Source organism: Oratosquilla oratoria, chromosome 6 (assembly GCF_046742065.1).
Source record: "Oratosquilla oratoria isolate Oo_2021 chromosome 6, ASM4674206v1, whole genome shotgun sequence".
In the NCBI taxonomy this organism is placed as follows: Eukaryota; Metazoa; Arthropoda; class Malacostraca; order Stomatopoda; family Squillidae; genus Oratosquilla; species Oratosquilla oratoria.
The window spans coordinates 13,332,362-13,350,405 of NC_134782.1; the positions used below are offsets into that span (position 1 = coordinate 13,332,362).

General features: G+C 38.0%; 1 protein-coding gene across 2 annotated transcripts in view; it reads right to left on the reverse strand.

Annotated features, from left to right (window-relative positions):
- Positions 1-1,952: 1,952 nt before the first annotated feature.
- nahoda (DOMON-like domain-containing protein nahoda) overlaps positions 1,953-18,044 on the reverse strand; it is a 154,085-nt gene continuing 137,993 nt past the window's right edge. The window contains exons 18-20 of one of the 2 annotated variants that reach the window (XR_012966471.1): positions 9,643-9,878; positions 8,703-8,941; positions 8,038-8,169 (exon numbers count right to left, since the gene is read on the reverse strand). Coding sequence is in view for 1 of the 2 variants with exons in the window: in XM_076186440.1 (XP_076042555.1) it covers positions 7,726-8,169; positions 9,643-9,878 (680 nt within the window). In the remaining variant the exon portion in view is untranslated. Of the gene's footprint in view, positions 8,170-8,702; positions 8,942-9,642; positions 9,879-18,044 lie in introns of both variants that reach the window. The other variant, XM_076186440.1, reaches the window with a different exon arrangement.

The following is an 18,044-nucleotide window of genomic DNA, read 5'->3' on the forward strand; positions in this document are numbered from 1 at the left end:
AATTGAAAAAGGATAGTTATAGAAAAAACTTGAAAAGGAACAGTTTCCCACACAGAGCAATAAATACATGGAACAAATTAGACAACAAAACAGTATGTGCTAACACTATACAAGATTTTAAGATAAAACTTGATGCGGAGAGATACAAAGACGGGTCACCACGAGCATAGCTCCCCTCCCGTATATTACAACTAGGTAAATACAACTAGGTAAATACACAAACTTCGTTATGTTCATTTCCAGATACCCATTTCTCTCGACACTTCATTTCACCCACACATTTGGTTGCCTTCTCACCTCCATTTCCACTTCTCCATTCACTGCCACATATGACCCTAAATACTTCTCTCAATTTCCTCCAACTTATCACCCTTCAAATTCACCTCCATCATCACACCTTGTAATCTCACTACTTTACATTTGCTCACATTTACTCACATACCCTCCCAAACACCACCACCTACTTCAGTCCTCATCAGAAACATTAAGAACGGAGTACCACAGGGCTCAGTTCTATCCCCCACATTATTTAATCTATACATGCATGACTTACCCACACCAGACACCTCAGAAATACAAATCTCTTCCTACGCAGATGACATAACAATCACATGCACACATCGTAACACAGACAAAGCTGCAGAAATAATCCAGCCTTACCTTGACACACTCAACACATGGTTCATCACAAACAGACTCAAAATAGCTCCAACCAAATCTACAGCAACACTTCTCACCAACTGGACAAAAGAACACAAATACATACCTCATCTCTACATCAACAACACTCTAATACCACACACAAACACACCGAAAATTCTTGGTGTAACATACGATACATCCATGTCTTTCAAACAACACCTCACAAACATAAAAAACAAATGCACACCTAGACTTAACGCACTTAAGTCAATCACTGGAACAACATTTGGACAAAACAAAGAAACTAATATAACAATATACAAACAATGCATACGCTCAGTGATGAATTATGCGAGTCCTGCATGGGCTCCTAATCTCAGTGAGACACACCACACACTTGCTGCAGCCACCACAAACACATCACACCTGCTACACTACATAGCAGAACACCCACACACACCAAGAAACATTAAAACTACACCCAAAGACCTTTATTACGCACAGATACTCTCTTCTCTTCCTCCACAACCACCAAATACCAGCCTCCGGAAACATATTCATAATCATATCACTCACCGCTCCATTAACACACTGAAAGACAACACACTGCTGCATGCCAGACCCCCTGATATCCACCCTTCTGAATCCTCTCTCCCACGAAAGGACAGAGTCCACTTGGCCAGACTGCGATGCAGTCACCACCCAGCACTTCTAAGCTACCAGAAGAGGCTGGACGACCGTGTTGTGAACAGCTGCCCAGGATGTAACACTTCACCCCATACCATACAACACATAATGGAAGACTGCATTATACACAATCATGCACCCAAACAACACAACATACACTCTATAAAGGATTTGTGGGAAAACCCAGTTTCGGCTGTGGCCTTCCTTGGGGAGACGGGACTGCTCGGACAGACAGTCTAGGGAACGACAACAACAACAACAACTTCAGTCCTCAGACTCAGCCAACAGTGGAGTGTTATCCACATACAACAACTGGCTCACCTTTCATTTCCTTCCATTCTCACCACCTGCTCCAATCTCCTGCCTATCATTCTCATATTTACCTACCTAACCACTATTCGTAAACATTGCACAACCATGATGGTATTACAACTTTGATGCAGCCCCACCTTGACAGACCCTCACACAACCCCTACAACTCATGTAGAAACCCCAGACTTCTATCAACAGTCTTTTCCTTATCCATACATCCACAGTACACACAGCAATGCCTCTCTGTCTACTGTCATACAACTTCTACAAATACATGAAATCCCAAAAGACATCAGTCCATTTTTCTTAAATAAAATACAATTTTTTCACTGTTATCCAATGTTTTATTTATAATTATTGACACACAATTCATACATGCTAAACTAAGGGAGATTTTAAAATACAGCATTTTACATACAAAGGGAATATTCTATACAATGTTAGTACTATGAGTAATTTGAAAAATCATTATGCCACTGAATTTTTCTGGAGATAATTTGTACTCATGTTGGTTTCTTACTTTAGGCTGATTATTTTTGCATATCTTTAAAGCTGTTCTAATAATCCCTACTCGTCTAGTAAAATCAGTAAGCACAATTTACATAAATTTCTGACCAATTCTCAGTGCATTAACACAGCCCCATTTCAAAGAGAAAATGAGAGTCACATTTTTGTAAAGAAAATTCTCCTGCTATTTTAGAATATCAAAACCATTTTATGATCACAGATGATTTAGGAAAGTTTTATAAATTCAAAATGTTGGGTAGTAACATACAATATCATGCTTTCTCTAATGGTACAAAAATTATCATGGTATAACCAATCATTGAGTCATTCGGCTTTCCCAGAATTGGATTCAGCAGAGGATTTTATAATACAAGGGTCTACAGATTGTGATGGTGAGAGAAGGGCCCTGCAGTTTCACTCAAGTCAGTTTTCTGGCCAAATCAAATGACATGATGTCAGTGGTATGACATCACATTAGAGGAGATGGCTTTTCTTACTGAAGAGCAGGAACTGGCCTTTGATGGGGTATGACTGATGGAAACCTATTAAGGTAATGGACTTAGAACATAGCACACATTTACATATACAATTTGATTATTTACAGAGGTGATAAACATGCATATGCATATATGTGCATGCATGTACACACACACACACATATGCGCACACACGCATGCACACACATGCATGCATGCACAGTGGTTAGAGTTCCATGGGGAATCACATGCATACATAACCTCTGAGCTCTCATCCGGGAGGGTAATAGCTGTCGATCACAAGTCCAACACATGATCCAAGACCATGGTGAATTACACACACACATGCAGTGGTATCACTGCGATGCGAGTCGTTACTCCAACTCTTGTGAGCGAGGAGTTGGGCATGTGTGTGTGTGTGTGTGTAAGGTTACAGCATTACCCACAGATAAGTCATATATGAGCTCACGAGTCCAACGGATGATCCAAGACCAAGACGATGGTGAATCTCACACACACACTTACACACACACACACTGGTCATCGGCCAGTCAACACGTAAACAAGTGGTGCTTCTGGGGACTACATTAAAAATGGGACCTCTCAACAGTGCTATAATAACAGGATACCTAGATTATGTTAAATGGGAAGATGGAGCACTCTTGGGTGCCCAAGGTAGATTAATACAGTGAAAATAGTGAGTATTGAAAGAAAATGGAAGGAAATGAAAGCAGGCCAGATGAGATCTTTGGTGGAGCAGTGAAATAAAAGGTAAACATGAGCTTAGAGACCCCAACAGTCCTGAGGAGATTGTTAGGAAACAAAGAAGAAAGGCAATTTTTTGGATTTAGGTAAGACAGAGGTAACACAAGAAGAATTATAGACATGGAGAAGGAAATGAGTTTTGAAAGATTTAGTTTCAGGGGTCTTTGAACAACAAGATATATTGTATATCGAGATTAGTGAATTAAGGAAAGCAAATGCTGAAACAAATTGGGAAGAGAGTGCCCAAAAAAAGAATTGGTTGAGGTAAAACATGAAAACGAGAAATTGAAAAGCAAAGATACCACAAATAATATGACCATAAAGGAAGTGAATGAACACATGAAGGCAATGACTGAGAAAGAAGAACTGGTAGGCAAAAAATATATAACAAGATGCTCACTTAAAGAAGGAAAAATACCACAGAACTGGGAAAAGGCCAACAGTGCAACAATATATAGAAGAGGAAACAAGGAAGGCCCAACAAATTACAGGCTGGTTTCCCTTACAAGTACCGTAGCCAAAATTTGTGAAAAAATAACAAGAAATAGATGGACAAAACATCTGGAGAATAACATACTAAACCCGAGACAGTTTGGATTCAGACAGGGAAGATCATGTGCCAAAAATCTGATCTGTTTCTACAAGACTATTAGATATAATACAGGAAAGGGATGGATGGGATGATTGTGCTTTCCTAGACCTACAAAAAGCTTTTGATAAAGTGCCACATAAAAAAATATTAAGAAAACTGAAAACAATAGGAGGGGTACAAGGTGAACCACTGGAATGGATGGAGGATTTTTTGCATGGAAGAAAAATGATAATGATACTCAGAGATAAGAGTTCTACTTGGAAAGAGGGGATGAATGTAGTTCCACAGGGATCAGTACTGGCTCAGATAAGGTTTGCTATTTATGCGAATGACATGGATGAGTGTGTGGATAGTTAAACTAGTTCTTTGCTGATTATGCAAAGTTGTTGAGAAAAGAGAGTATCGAAATAGACTGAATCACTGCAGAGAGATCTGAACAAACTTTGGGAATGGAGTCAGAAGTAGGAAGTGGACTTCAACATTAAGAAATGTAGTATAGTGAAATTTGGAAAAAGTGAAAACAGGATATCTGGACGATATGAAATTGATGAAAAGAAAGTAAAGAAAGTGGGATTTGAAAAAGACCTGGGAGTAATCATCACAAAAGACATGTCCCCTGATAAACACAAACAAAATTATCGGAGATACCCACAACTTGCCAAGATCAATAAAGGTGGCATTTACTTACTGGGATGAAGAAATGGTGAAGAAAATACTAATCACACTTACAAGGCCAAGACTGGAGTATGCAGTGACACTATGGTTACCCAATACAAAAAAGAATACAAGGAAAATTGAAAGAATCCAAAGAGCAACTATGAACAAGGCCCCCACACTTTCAGAACTTTCATATGAAGAGAGATTGTCAAAACTAGAGTTACCGATCCTGGAACAAAGAAGAGAAAGAGGAGACTTGTTTATCATCTATAGAATCATGAGAGGTATGGAAGTTTTTACTAAATTGGGATACAAGAAATACAAGATATGAAAGGAAGCTCAAAAAGGACAGTTATAGAAGAGACCTGAAAAAGAATAGCTTTCCTCACAGAGTGGTGGATGTATGAAACAAACTGGATGAAAAGATAGTATGTGCAAAAACTATACACTAATTTAAGAACAATTTAGACACTGCGAAATACAGAGACGGGACACCACAAGTGTAGCTCCCCTTCCTGTAAGATACAAGTAAATACGCACATGCATGTACCAACATACACACAGTGACATTATGATCCAGTAATAAAAAGGATAAGGAAAATTGAGGGAATCCAGAGAGCAACTACGAAGATGGCCCCAACACTATCACAAATGTTATATGAAGAAAGATGGTCAAAACTAGAACTTCCAACTCTGGAACAAAGAAAAAAAAGAGATGACTTTTTGACCCTGTACAGAATTATGAGATGTGTGAAAAGTCCTTGATAGAGATGACTTACTAAATTGGGATAAGAGAGGCATGGAAGGAAACTAAAAAATGACAGCTATAGAAGAGACCTGGAAAAAAACAGCTTTCCCCACAGAGTGGTGGATGTATGGAACATACTAAACAAAACAAGTGTGCAAAAACAATACAAGAATTTAAGAGCAAATTAGATATGGCAAGATAGAGACAGGACACCATGAGTGTACTCATAGCTCCCCTTCCCACAAGATACTAGGTAAAAACACACACACAAACACATATGCACCTGCTCACACACATGTACATACACACACATACACAATTTAGACACTGCGAGATACAGAGATGGGACACCACAGTGCAGTTCCCCTTCCCGCAAGATACAACTAGATAGGTAAATACTAAGTAAATACACACACACACACCTTCAGATTACACAATTCCAGACCAGTTGATGCTCCATTAATGGTGGCAACTGATCATATATTTGTGCACGTATACAAGTAGATATATATATGTATGTATGTATATATATTATGTACCTATATAACTTTTTACATATATGGACGGATATCATAAGGACGGCACAGTTTTTCTTTCTCTTAAAGAAGACAAAAACGTGTCATTAATATTACAAAACTACTTAAAAACAACAAAACAGAATAGTTTATTACATAAAAAGAGATGAGCAATTTCCAAAATGTGTAATACAACCACAAATGATGTGAAAAGTAAAAAAGATAACAAATGATTCAAAAGATGAAGGACTCATTTCTGAGTTACAGAACAATGGCAATAGCTTGCATCATTATTTGCCACAACAGTGGCAATGTAGTGATGTGCTTGGAATACCACTAATTGATGAATAATGGAAACTTAAGGACATTCAAAGAAAAAATGAAAATGAATACACTCACACATGCATATGCACATGCACATGCACACACAGGCATATTTATATATATGACTCACTTCATTCACATTATGATTTGCATGACTGCATACATGAACCCATTTTATGACTTAAGGAAGGTATGACTGTCTTCCAGTAAAGTTATTACAGCTAATCAGTTGGAAATATTCAAATCTAAGTACTATAATCACTGCAGCATTCTTGGGCAGAACTAGCCACATCTTTCCTCCATGACAACCATGACCAAAGGGAGTGTGTCTTGTTTTCCCCAAGGTTGCTGCGAGTTACTGTCACTAATAGAAAAAGTTCATATTATTGCTAGGACATCAATACAGGGAGAGAGGAGATACCTCTGTATGCCCCCTTTTGATCCTAAGATTATCACACATGAACAATGTGCTTCATTCACAGCAAGTAAAAAGAAAATATACAATCTTAAGTCTACATACAAAAATATTAGGAGCGCCTATATATTCAGAAAATAGAAATTTAATGTGCACCACATATTCTTAGTTCCTCATGTCTTCAGTGTTGCACCAGTACACCCAGGGAGATCATACTCCTTGATAAAGAAAATATATTCTCTGATTTTTATTGTGTGTGGGAAGATGGTAGAATTTGTTTTAGGCTTTGTGTCCATTAGGCCATATGACTATATTTAATAATTTTCCTGCAGCTTGCTCCTCTGTCTCTTGCCAGATCTCTTCTTTTTTCTCATAATCTTTGATCCATATGTCACTACCACACCAAGTAAATGAGATTCATTCCTCAACAGAAAACCACACTATCGGATACATCAGCTTTGATATAAGAATATATATGTACATGAAGCAAGTGTGAAGGTTGACCAGTGAACCATTTATACACAGTGATGAAAAATAAAAATAATGATCGAACCCTGAATGCAAAATAGGCCCACGGGTTTCATCAGGTACAACCCCCTACAAAGCTGATTGACTGCCTTCTGTGTAGCTTTTGTACTTTTAGTATTACTTTGGCATTGCATCATGAACTCTTATTCCAAGTTTTCATCTGCTTACTAGGTAACTGCTGCTTTCTCACTGATGACCGAGTAATGGCACTATATCATATAGTCTTGAATTATATCACTTGTTATCCTAATTCGTTGTTTACTGAAAATGCATATAACCAATGTATCAAGAAATTTCATGTTAGCTGAAGCTAAGGGGTTATACCATTAAAATCTGTTCAAAATGTTGAGGTTCTTTGTTCTCATATATCTATCAGTCAAAAATAATTACTATGTACAAGTCCACATATTCGACTTAAAGAGAAAATGATAAACTAGATCTAGTATGAAGTCCATCATGATGAAAGAATGCTCATAAGACACATGTCTACTGTGTGTGTGTAGTAGGGAGGAAGGGTTGTCACTTCTGAATTTTACTACCTTCCTTCTGTGTCCCATTCACTTTTTTTGGTTATAGTCAACATAGACACGCACGACCTCTCCTGAGTATTTCCGCTGTGAGGGCAAGTAATAGAAATCCGGTGTCATCTCTTGTGTGGTGGCTGCATTGTACGAGGGAAGTGAGGATGTAGTAGAGGAGGATCCCCTGGGAAGGGAGTATGTTCCTCTTGGGTCTCGCGTCGGGGGTCCCCTGGGCCGCTGTAGAGACCTGGTGTCCCCATGGGTCATCATGATGGGAGAGGTGGCTATGCCATTGGAGTAACCATTGCTGGGGACGCCATTTGACCGGCCATAGGACCCCTTTGGAGGGTTGGCTCGCAATCCATTGGCCTGTCTTCGAGAGTTGAGACCATTTTCTTGTGTTTCGAAGCTTTCATAGGCATGGTTCATAGCCCCCTGGTGACTGTAGTCTTTCCACCCAGAATTGGTAATTAGACGCTCCTGTTTAGCAGAGAAAATGGGACATTTCAGACTCAACATAAAAACTATAGCATCTCATAAGAAGTTTTGATGAAGGATTTTGTCATTCAGCATAATGATGATATTAATGGAATCACAATATTGAAAATGATTACCAGATCCCTTAATCATTACATTTACTGTTTGTAATGTTCACAATGACAATGATGATGACAATGAGAAAAAGGAGAAAGAAGAACAATAGTAGCTGGAAGTGGGGAAAAGGAAGAGAAGGAGTGAGAGGAGAAAGAGGGAGGAGAGGAGAAGGAGTAGGAGAACAACTGAGAGCTGGAAGAGAAAGAGGGACAGGAAGATTGAAGAAAGGAGATACACAAAAAAAATGAGCAAATGAAAAAATTTACAAGGTAACAAAAAATAATAAAGAAGAAATTAAATCATCCAGTGCCTCAGCATATGAACGAGACTAATGACCGGAGGTTGCAATTAAAAAAAATAACTAAAATAACATTCAGCAAGGCACTGCCTTAACACCATCACCATAGAATTTACTATACCTATGTTACGTGCTTTTAATGGTAGAACTTTAATGGGAGAAGAGCGCAGGCCGTTACCCCCTTCCTCCTTAATCGGGCACAAATCCAGGGTTCTCCGTCTGCAGAGGTGTTCCTGAGTTCGGCTTTGATCTCAATAAGGAATTCGAGGAGCGAGGTCTCGCCATAGGTGATGGGGAGTCTGTAACACCAGCTCCCACTGCCGTGAGGTGACCGGCAGTGTCTGGAGGACTTGGGACCACCTTTTTTGGAAGATTGAGGAACCCGAAGGAGGGGCAGGTGGAGGCCGAGGGTAAGGCAGAGGTTAGTTCACAATCACCAGAAGACATGCTCAGTACTGTCATCAGTAAAAAGGCATGGAGAATGTATCTCGCTAGAAGGACAGGCTCATTAGTTACATGCACTATCAGCAGCTACAAGAAACCCATGTTAACCCAGTAAATGCTCAGTGGCAGCAATTTCATATATTTCATACTTGATACATGCAGAAAATTTTATATAATTCTACAAAAGGTTAGACCCAGGATTCACACACTAATGGTTTGACACTAAGCATAATTAATCCTATTCAGTCCCATGGTTTCTCCTTGGATACATAATGGAATCATGTGGTGTTGGTCAGAATAAGATCTGTCAATGAATCACTGGACATTAGATTGACTCAATGATAACCTTGACAGATTCAATTCTAGCCAATGTCTAAAGGTTTTATTTAGCCAAGGGTAAGAGGAAAAAGGGGCTAAATGTTCAAGTATTAGAATTAAGAAAGCCACAGGCAGACCTAGTAACCATGGACTGATCCTTGAAAAAGGAAAATTTTATTTTTGTGTTTTACATAATAATGTCCACTTTAGTACTGACAGGGTGACAACTATTTTGGTCCTTACAAACTTGAGGTGGCAGAGCCAGATTTATTATTGAAAGAAATGAAAGTAAAACCTACTTTGGTGCTGACTGGGGGAGGCCCTTTTTTCTTCTTGACCCGATATATAGTACAGATGGCCTGGAGCACAGCCAGGAGTACAAGAGCTGCAACAGCCGCAATGATGATCCAGAGTTTGTTATCTTCCCAGAATTTGTTGAATTTGTTCAAAGTTGCATTTCCTCCACTAACTCCAATTCCTCCTCCGGCAGTCTTCACCGTTGCAATATCCTCCTCAGCACTGAGGACTTCAGCAGCTGTAGACAAGGAACGGATCAATAACGTGTACAGTAAAAAGGACAGTAAACATAATCAACTCAACATTCTTTACTACTCAAGGTTAAAATCCTGAGTAACAGGTATTCAGAAATAGAATGAATAAAATGTTGACTGTATATGATTAACTATAAAAGAATTTTAGCTCTTCATTGTAGAATAATTAATTTCTAGATAGAATAAAAAGGATACAAGATTTTATTAAACCAGTGACCTAGCACTAGGTATAAAATATTGCTACTGATCACAAATTTCTGATCTAAGATAGTACAAATGGAAGAAAGAAAAAACATAGAAAACACATTTTGAAGGATGTACAAGTGAGATTACAGAACTAGTTGAAATTTGACATTTGGAAGGTGCTAGCCCTCTGATATTAGAAACCCAGCTCTACATAGAAACAGCAAATTTATGGGGAGGGTCCTCATGGACAAGGTCCAAAGGCAGAAGAACTCACAGCTAAAAATTTCAACCCCTAATTAGTGTCACAAAAAAGTATGGGACTGTCAGCTACAAGTTGGTGAGCTCTGTTTGGGCTGATGGAGAGCAGGGTTGTTTGAGCATAAAGTAGAGGTTCTGATTGCCACATGATGTGAGTAGAGATAGTCATAGGCAGACCTTCTCTTTAGACCAGTGGTTCTCAACCTGTGGTCCATGGATACCCTTAGGAGGGCAGCCACAGAATGTCACAAGTGGGGCCACAAACCAACAACTGGTGGTAGTCACTGGATGCTTAGTGATTTTAGTTAGTGTTAAAGTGGTCTCCAGGATGCTAGAGACTAGAACATATAGGATACCTGAGAAAGTAGGTCAAGAACCCCTGGCTTAGATCTTAATTTTGGATTCTCTGAGCTCCAACACTCATAACTAAGGAACTATTAGCAAATACATTTGACTCAATAAAATTTTGCAGCACTAACATGCTTTATATACCATATGTAGATAGGGGTTACTAGGTTGGATAGAGTGAAAAACAAGGTGAAGAGGAGAATGTGAATAGAAAAGGAGATACCAGATAGTGCTGATGAAAGATTATTGGGATGGTTTGGACACATGGAAAGAATGAGTGATGAAAGAATAGTAAAAGAAGTGTCGAAAGCAGAGGTGGGGAGAGTGAACTTTAGGGGATGGCTAAGGATGAGATGGATGGATGGGCTGAAGAGGATGTTGAGCAAGGAAGGAAGAAGGCAGGAGACAGGGATGAGTGGAAAGTATGTATAGATGATACAGTTAAGCAAGAGAGGGATGGAAGGGGGCAGGGGGTGTTTATGTGAATGATATTTTGACACAGCCCAAAAGGAGTTCTCCTTGTCTTCTCTTTTTACTGCACGAGGGAATGGAGAAGGGGTGGTCTCCAATTAAATGAAGTGACCTTGCTCTGGATATACTGTGTCTTGCGACATTGCTTCTGACCCAAGGCAGTAGGGGGCGATACAGGGATGACCTGTCATCCATGAGGAACTAAGATAAGAGAGGGGAAAGGGTGGTGGTTGGGAGTGGAATGGGTGGGAATAGGTACATGCCCTTGATTTGGCTACCTCCCTTATAAGGGGAAAAAGCTCTTGGTATACAGACAGATGAGGATATGCTTTCAGTAACTGATCATGCAAGTATGAATCATGCATTTTGATTTGCCCTTTAATTTGTAATATGTGAATGACTTCAATCCAGTATGATAAGGTAACAGTTACCAAAATTATCTAGAGAAAAACTGTTTCTTATGTGCAGTATGTAAAGGATTGGAGAGGAAATATACGTTCAATGAATATGAAAAAATTGTCAGATAAAGTAAAATATAGATATAGAATGGTATAATACAATTAAAAGGAGTAAAATATGACTCTATACAAGGATAATCACTCAATATTTTTCCAAAACTATGTTCATTCAAAATTTGAAAATAAGGAACATGACAAAAATTTTGCACATGACCAACTGACCAACACATACACACATGGCATTTGACTAATAAGACCAAAACTGGAGTATGCAGCAACACTATGGACACCCAGTACTAAAAAGAATATAAAGAAATTAGAAAGAATGCAAAGGCAACAACAAAGTTGGCACCAACTCTCTCCAAATTAACATACAATGATTGTCCAATTTGGAACTAGCAACTCTGGAACAAAGAGAAAGAGGAGATCTACTGACTATTTATAGAATCATGAAAGGAATGGAAATCCTAGATAGAGATGATTTATTAAAATGGTACACCATAAAAACAAAAGGACATGAAACTCAAGAAGGATAACTATAGAAGAGATCTGAAAAAAAGCTTCCCACAGAGTGGTGGATACCTGGAATAAATTAGATAGGGAAACAGTGGGTGCAAACACTACTCAAGATTAAGAAAAAACTTTGTTGAAAGATACAAAGACGGGTCATTACGAGCATAACTTCTTTCCTGTATAATACAACTAGGTAAATACACACACACACATACACGCACACACTAGGTAAATACTAGGTAAATACTGTGTGCCTTTCTGGACCTACAAAAGGCATTTGATAAGGTACCACATAAGAAACTAATAAGAAAAATAGAATCAATAGGTGGCATCAGAGGAAAATTATTGGCAAAGACATGACACCGGACAAACATATGATTAAAATAGTCGGAGAAACCTTTAACCTATTAAGGTCAATGAGGTCAATGAAAGTGGCATATGACTACTTAGATGAGGAAATGATAGAAAAAATATTAATTACACTAACAAGACCAAAACATTTCAATAAAATAGTCAGGGAAACCTTCAACCTATTAAGTTCAATGAAAGTGGCATTTGACTATTTAGATGTGGAAATGATAAAAAAAATATTAGTTACACTAATAAGACCAAAACTGGAGTATGCAACAACACTATGGACACCCAGTACTAAAAAGAATATAAAGAAATTAGAAAGAATACAAAGAGCAACGACAAAGTTGGCACCAATTCTTTCCAAATTAACATATGAACAAAGATTGTCCAAATTGGAATTACCAACTCTGGAACAAAGAAGAGAAAGAGGAGATGTACTGACTATAGAATCATGAAAGTAATGGAAATCCTAGATAGGAATGATTTACTAAAATGGATCATAGAAAAACAAGAGGACACAAAAAGAAACTCAAAAAGGATAACTATAGAAGAGATCTGAAAAAAACAGCTTCCCACATAGAGTACTGGATACCTGAAATAATTTGGATAAAGAAACAGTGTGTGCAAACACTATTCAAGATTTAAAGAAAAAACTTGATACTGAAAGATACAAAGACAGGTCACCACGAGCAAGCTCCCTTCTCATACAATACAACTAGGTAAACACACACACACATACACACACACATACACACACACACACATGTATACATACATCCATAAACAAAGAATACAAAGAGCAATTACAAAATTGGCACCAACACTCTCAAAACTATCATATGAAGAGAGACTAGCAAAACTTGAACTACAGACACTAGAGCAAAGAAGAGAGGAGATTTAATAGCTATTTACAGAATCATGAAAGGCATAGAAATTATTGATAGAGAGAATCTGATAAAATGGGATGATAGAAATACAAGAGGGCACGGAAAGAAAATCAAGAAAGACAGCTATAGAAGAGATGTGAAAAAGAACAGCTTTCCTCACAGAGTAATAGACAATTGGAACAAGTTAGATGAGAAAGTGGTGTGTGCAAAAACAATACATGAATTTAAAAATAGTTTAGATAAAATGAGATATGAAGACGGGACACCACAAGCATAGCTCCCCTTCCTGTAAAATACAACTAGGTAAATACAACTAGGTAATACATACATACACACACATACACAAAGGCAAACATTAAATGAAATACTGAGAGGAGGAAATTTAGTAATTATGGGTGATTTTAACTAAAGAAATATGTTGGGAGGAGATGGAATGAAGGGTGGAGAGGAGCTTTGGGGAAACATACTACTGGACATGACCATTGAATACACAATGACTGAATAGGTAAAAGAGAATACCAGATATAGAAATAACGAAGAACCATCAAGACTGGATTTAATATTTACATCAGAGCCTGAAATTGTGGATAAAATGGAACACAAGGCACCAATTGGGAAGAGTGACCACATACTACTTGAGCTTAAACTAAAAGAGGAAATATATTTAGGAAGAAATGAGAAACACAGAAAAGGAAGACTGATGTATAACAAAACAGATTTTGGGAAACATGAAAAATTCTTTCAAAATGAGAGGAATACTTTAATGAAGAAACACAGGTGGAAGATAAATGGATGATATTTAAAGAAATTATGAATACACACCAAAACAAAAACAGGAAAAGGTGTACATTAAGTGCTGGTACTGACCATCAATAGAATCATGAAGGGCATGGAAATATGCGATAAAGAAGACTTGTCAGATTGGGACATAAGAAGCACAAGATGACTTAGAAAGAAACTCAAAAAAGATAGTTATAGAAGAGATCTGAGGAAGAACAGTTTTCCACACAGAGTGGTGAACACTTGGAACAAACTGGATGAAACAATAGTGTGTGCAAAAACCATACACAAATTTGAGAGCAAACTAGACACTGCGATATACAAATGTAGCTCCCTTTCCTGTAAGATACAACTAGGTAAATACAATTAGGTACACACATTCATATGCACTTAAACATATGGAAAAAAAGAAAAAATATGAGAAATGGTAAATATACACCAAACTAAGAAATAAATATGTAAAAATATGTAGGGAAGAAAAAAGAAATTATGAAAAGGACATAATAGACAAATGTAAGGATCAACCCAAATTATTTTATAGATATGTAAACGGCAAACTAAAAAACAAATCGGAAATACTTAAATTACATCAAGGTAATAGAGAATACACAGAGGATAAATGGCGGATATTATGAACAAACATTTCAAATCTGTGTTCACCAAAGAAAAAGAAAATCTACAAAATTGTGACTAAAGAAATGAATTAAGATTTCCCCCAATGAAGGAATTGAATATTACTCAGAATGAAATAAGGAATCAAATACTAAAGCTTGACATTAACAAATTACATGGCCTGGATGGAGTTGCAAACTAGATACTAAAAGAATGTATAGATGAACTAACAGGAAAAATATACAAAATAGTTGAATGCTCAAAGAAGGAAAATTACCAGGAGACTGAAAAAATGCCAATATAGTGCTAATATACAAGGGGGAAAATAAGGAAGACCCAACAAATTTTAGACCAGTGACCATAAAGGCTTGCTTTTTTTTTTTTTTTTTTCTTTCAGGAATTTCCCCTGTGGGGCTACAAGGAAAAGGATGCCTAGTCCCAATCCCCGTCCCTTTCTTCTCGCCTCTTACGATCCAAATGGGAATTCTTGGTGGCAGTATTCTTTTTCCCCACCACAGGGAATTCCCCCATCACAGAAAAGGAATACTCAGAGAAATGGTACAGGACAGCAACAAGGGGTTGGAGGACAGCATAACGGAGGGACAGTCGTAGTATAAAAGTGTCATCATTTCTCTGTGAACAGAGTTTTCCTCTATCATAGACAAAATGATGTGTGGCTCTGGTCCGTAGGGTGGAAAAGGAGCTGGGAGATAGGGTTGATGAAAGAGTATTAGGATGGTTTGGACACATGGAAAGAATGAGTGAAGAAAGACTAGTAAAAGAGGTGTGGAAGGCAGATATGGAAGGAGTGAACATGAGGGGACATCCTAGGATGAGGTGGATGGATGGGGTGAAGGGGGCTTTGGGGAAGAGGGGAATGTCTGTTGAGGAAGGACGGGAGAGGACAGAAGACAGGGGTGAATGGAGAATGGTTGTATATGGATGATGTTGTGATTGCATGAGGTGGAATGGGCGGGTGGATGAGGGGTGAGGTAGTATGTGTGAGCAAAATTTGACGCAGCCCGAAGGGATTTCTCCCCGTCCTCTCATTTTATGCAATGGGGGGACAGAGAGCGGGGGTCGCCGATTTAATGAAGCGGCCTTGCTGTGGATGTGCTGTGTCTTGCGACACTGCTTCTGACCCAGGGCAGTGGACAAGGTGCAGGGATGACCCGTCATTCAGGAGGTGCTAAGATAAGAGGGAGGGTGGAGGGGTGTGGAGTATATTCAGGGATGGAATGGGTGGGAATGATTTTATGCCTTTTTCTTTTTGGCTACCCCCCTTGTAAGGGGGAAAAAGCCTTGGTATATGTATGTATGTATGTATGTCCATAAAGAGTATAGTTAAAATTTGTGAGATTCATCAAAGATAGATGGACAAAATATCTGGAGGAGAACAATATACTAAACCAGAGGCAATTTGGATTCAGGCAGGGAAGATCATGTACCACTAACTTGATCTGTTTCTATTCAAGATTGATAGATATATTGCAAGAAAGGGATGGCTGGGCAGACTGTGCCTTCCTGGATTTACAAAAAGCATTTGATAAAGTATCACACAGAAAATTGCTAAATAAACTGGAAGCAATAGGAGGCATACATGGAAAACTATTGAATTGGATGGAGGATTTCCTATATGGAAGAAAAATGAGAGTAGTGCTCAGAGACATGTACTCAAAGTGGGAAGAAATGAGTCATGGAGTCCCACAGGGATCAGTGTTAGCTCTGATAATGTTTGCTATATATGTGAATGACATGGATGAAAGTATTGAATGTTACATGAACTTCATTGCGGATGACACAAAGTTATTAAATAAGCTCCAAAAAAGACTAAGTCATTACAGAGTAATCTGAATAAAGTCTCAGAGTGGAGCAAGAGATGGGAAGTAGAATTCAACATCAAGAAATGCAGTATAATTGAATTTGGGAAAAGCAAGAATAGAATATCAATACAATATAAAATTGACAAAAAAGAAGTAAAGAAAGTAAATTCTGAAAAAGACCTAGGAGTAATCATCACCAAAGACATGTCTCCAGATAAACATATAAAAGAGAAATATACATTTTGTTGAGATCAATAAAGGTGGCTTTTAAATACCTGGATAAGGAAATGATAAAAGAAATATTACAAACAATGATAAGGCCAAAACTGGAATGTGCAGTGATGACATGGTCACCCAGTACAATGATGACATGGTCACCTAGTACAAAAAAGAATATATAGGAAATGGAATGGGTGGGAGTGGTTTCTATGCCTTTTTCTATGCCTTTTTCTTTTTGGCTACCCCCCATGTAGGGGGAAAAAGCCTTTGGTATATATATATATATATATAGATATACATACATATATATATATATATATATATATATATATATATATATATATATATATATATATATATTTATATATATAGGTATGTATGTACAAAGAGCAACAACAAAGATGGCCCAAACACTTTCAAACTTGACACATGAACAAAGATTGGCCGAACTGGAATTGCCAACTGCGGAACAAAGAAGAGAACTAAGGGACCTACTAGCCATCTACAGGATTATGAAAGGCAAGAAATTCTTTGATAGAGAGGACTTATTAAAGTGGGACAGAGGAAAAACAAGAGGACATGCAATGAAACTCAAAAAGGACAGCTACAGAAGAGACCTGAAAAAGAATAGCTTCCCACACAGAGTGATAGATATCTGGAACAAGCTGGATGAAGAAATAGTTTGTGCAAAAACCATACAAGAATTTAAGAACAAACTTGATCTTGCAAGACACAAAAATGGATCACCATGAGAATAGCTCCCCTGCCCATAAAATACAACTAGGTAACTAGGTAAATAAACACATGCACACACAGACATCAACATGTACACAAAGAAATGCACAAGTATGCAAATATGTAAACAAATTTGCATAGATAACTTTGCATTCATAAGTTTGTGCATGTGTATTTGTGCATTTGTACACATTAATCTGCCTATCTTTGTAGGTAAAAATCCAAATGTATTGATAATTTGAGAAGTGTTTCCCAAAGATTTATTAAGAAATCATGCACCATGACCTTTTACAAGGTTCCCAAGGTGCCAAGAGAGATTGTAGATGGTACCCTTGGAAAGATGGTAGAAGCCAAGGCAGAGGTACTAATTGCTCGAGTTCATCTTACCACCAAAGGAAGATGATTTAAGCCGTCTCCTCCAATGTCCATGTTTTGCTTCCTACTTGCTCCCTGTCCCCGCATCCTTCGATAGTGAGCAATCTCCACCTTATCCCCACAAGAGTGGT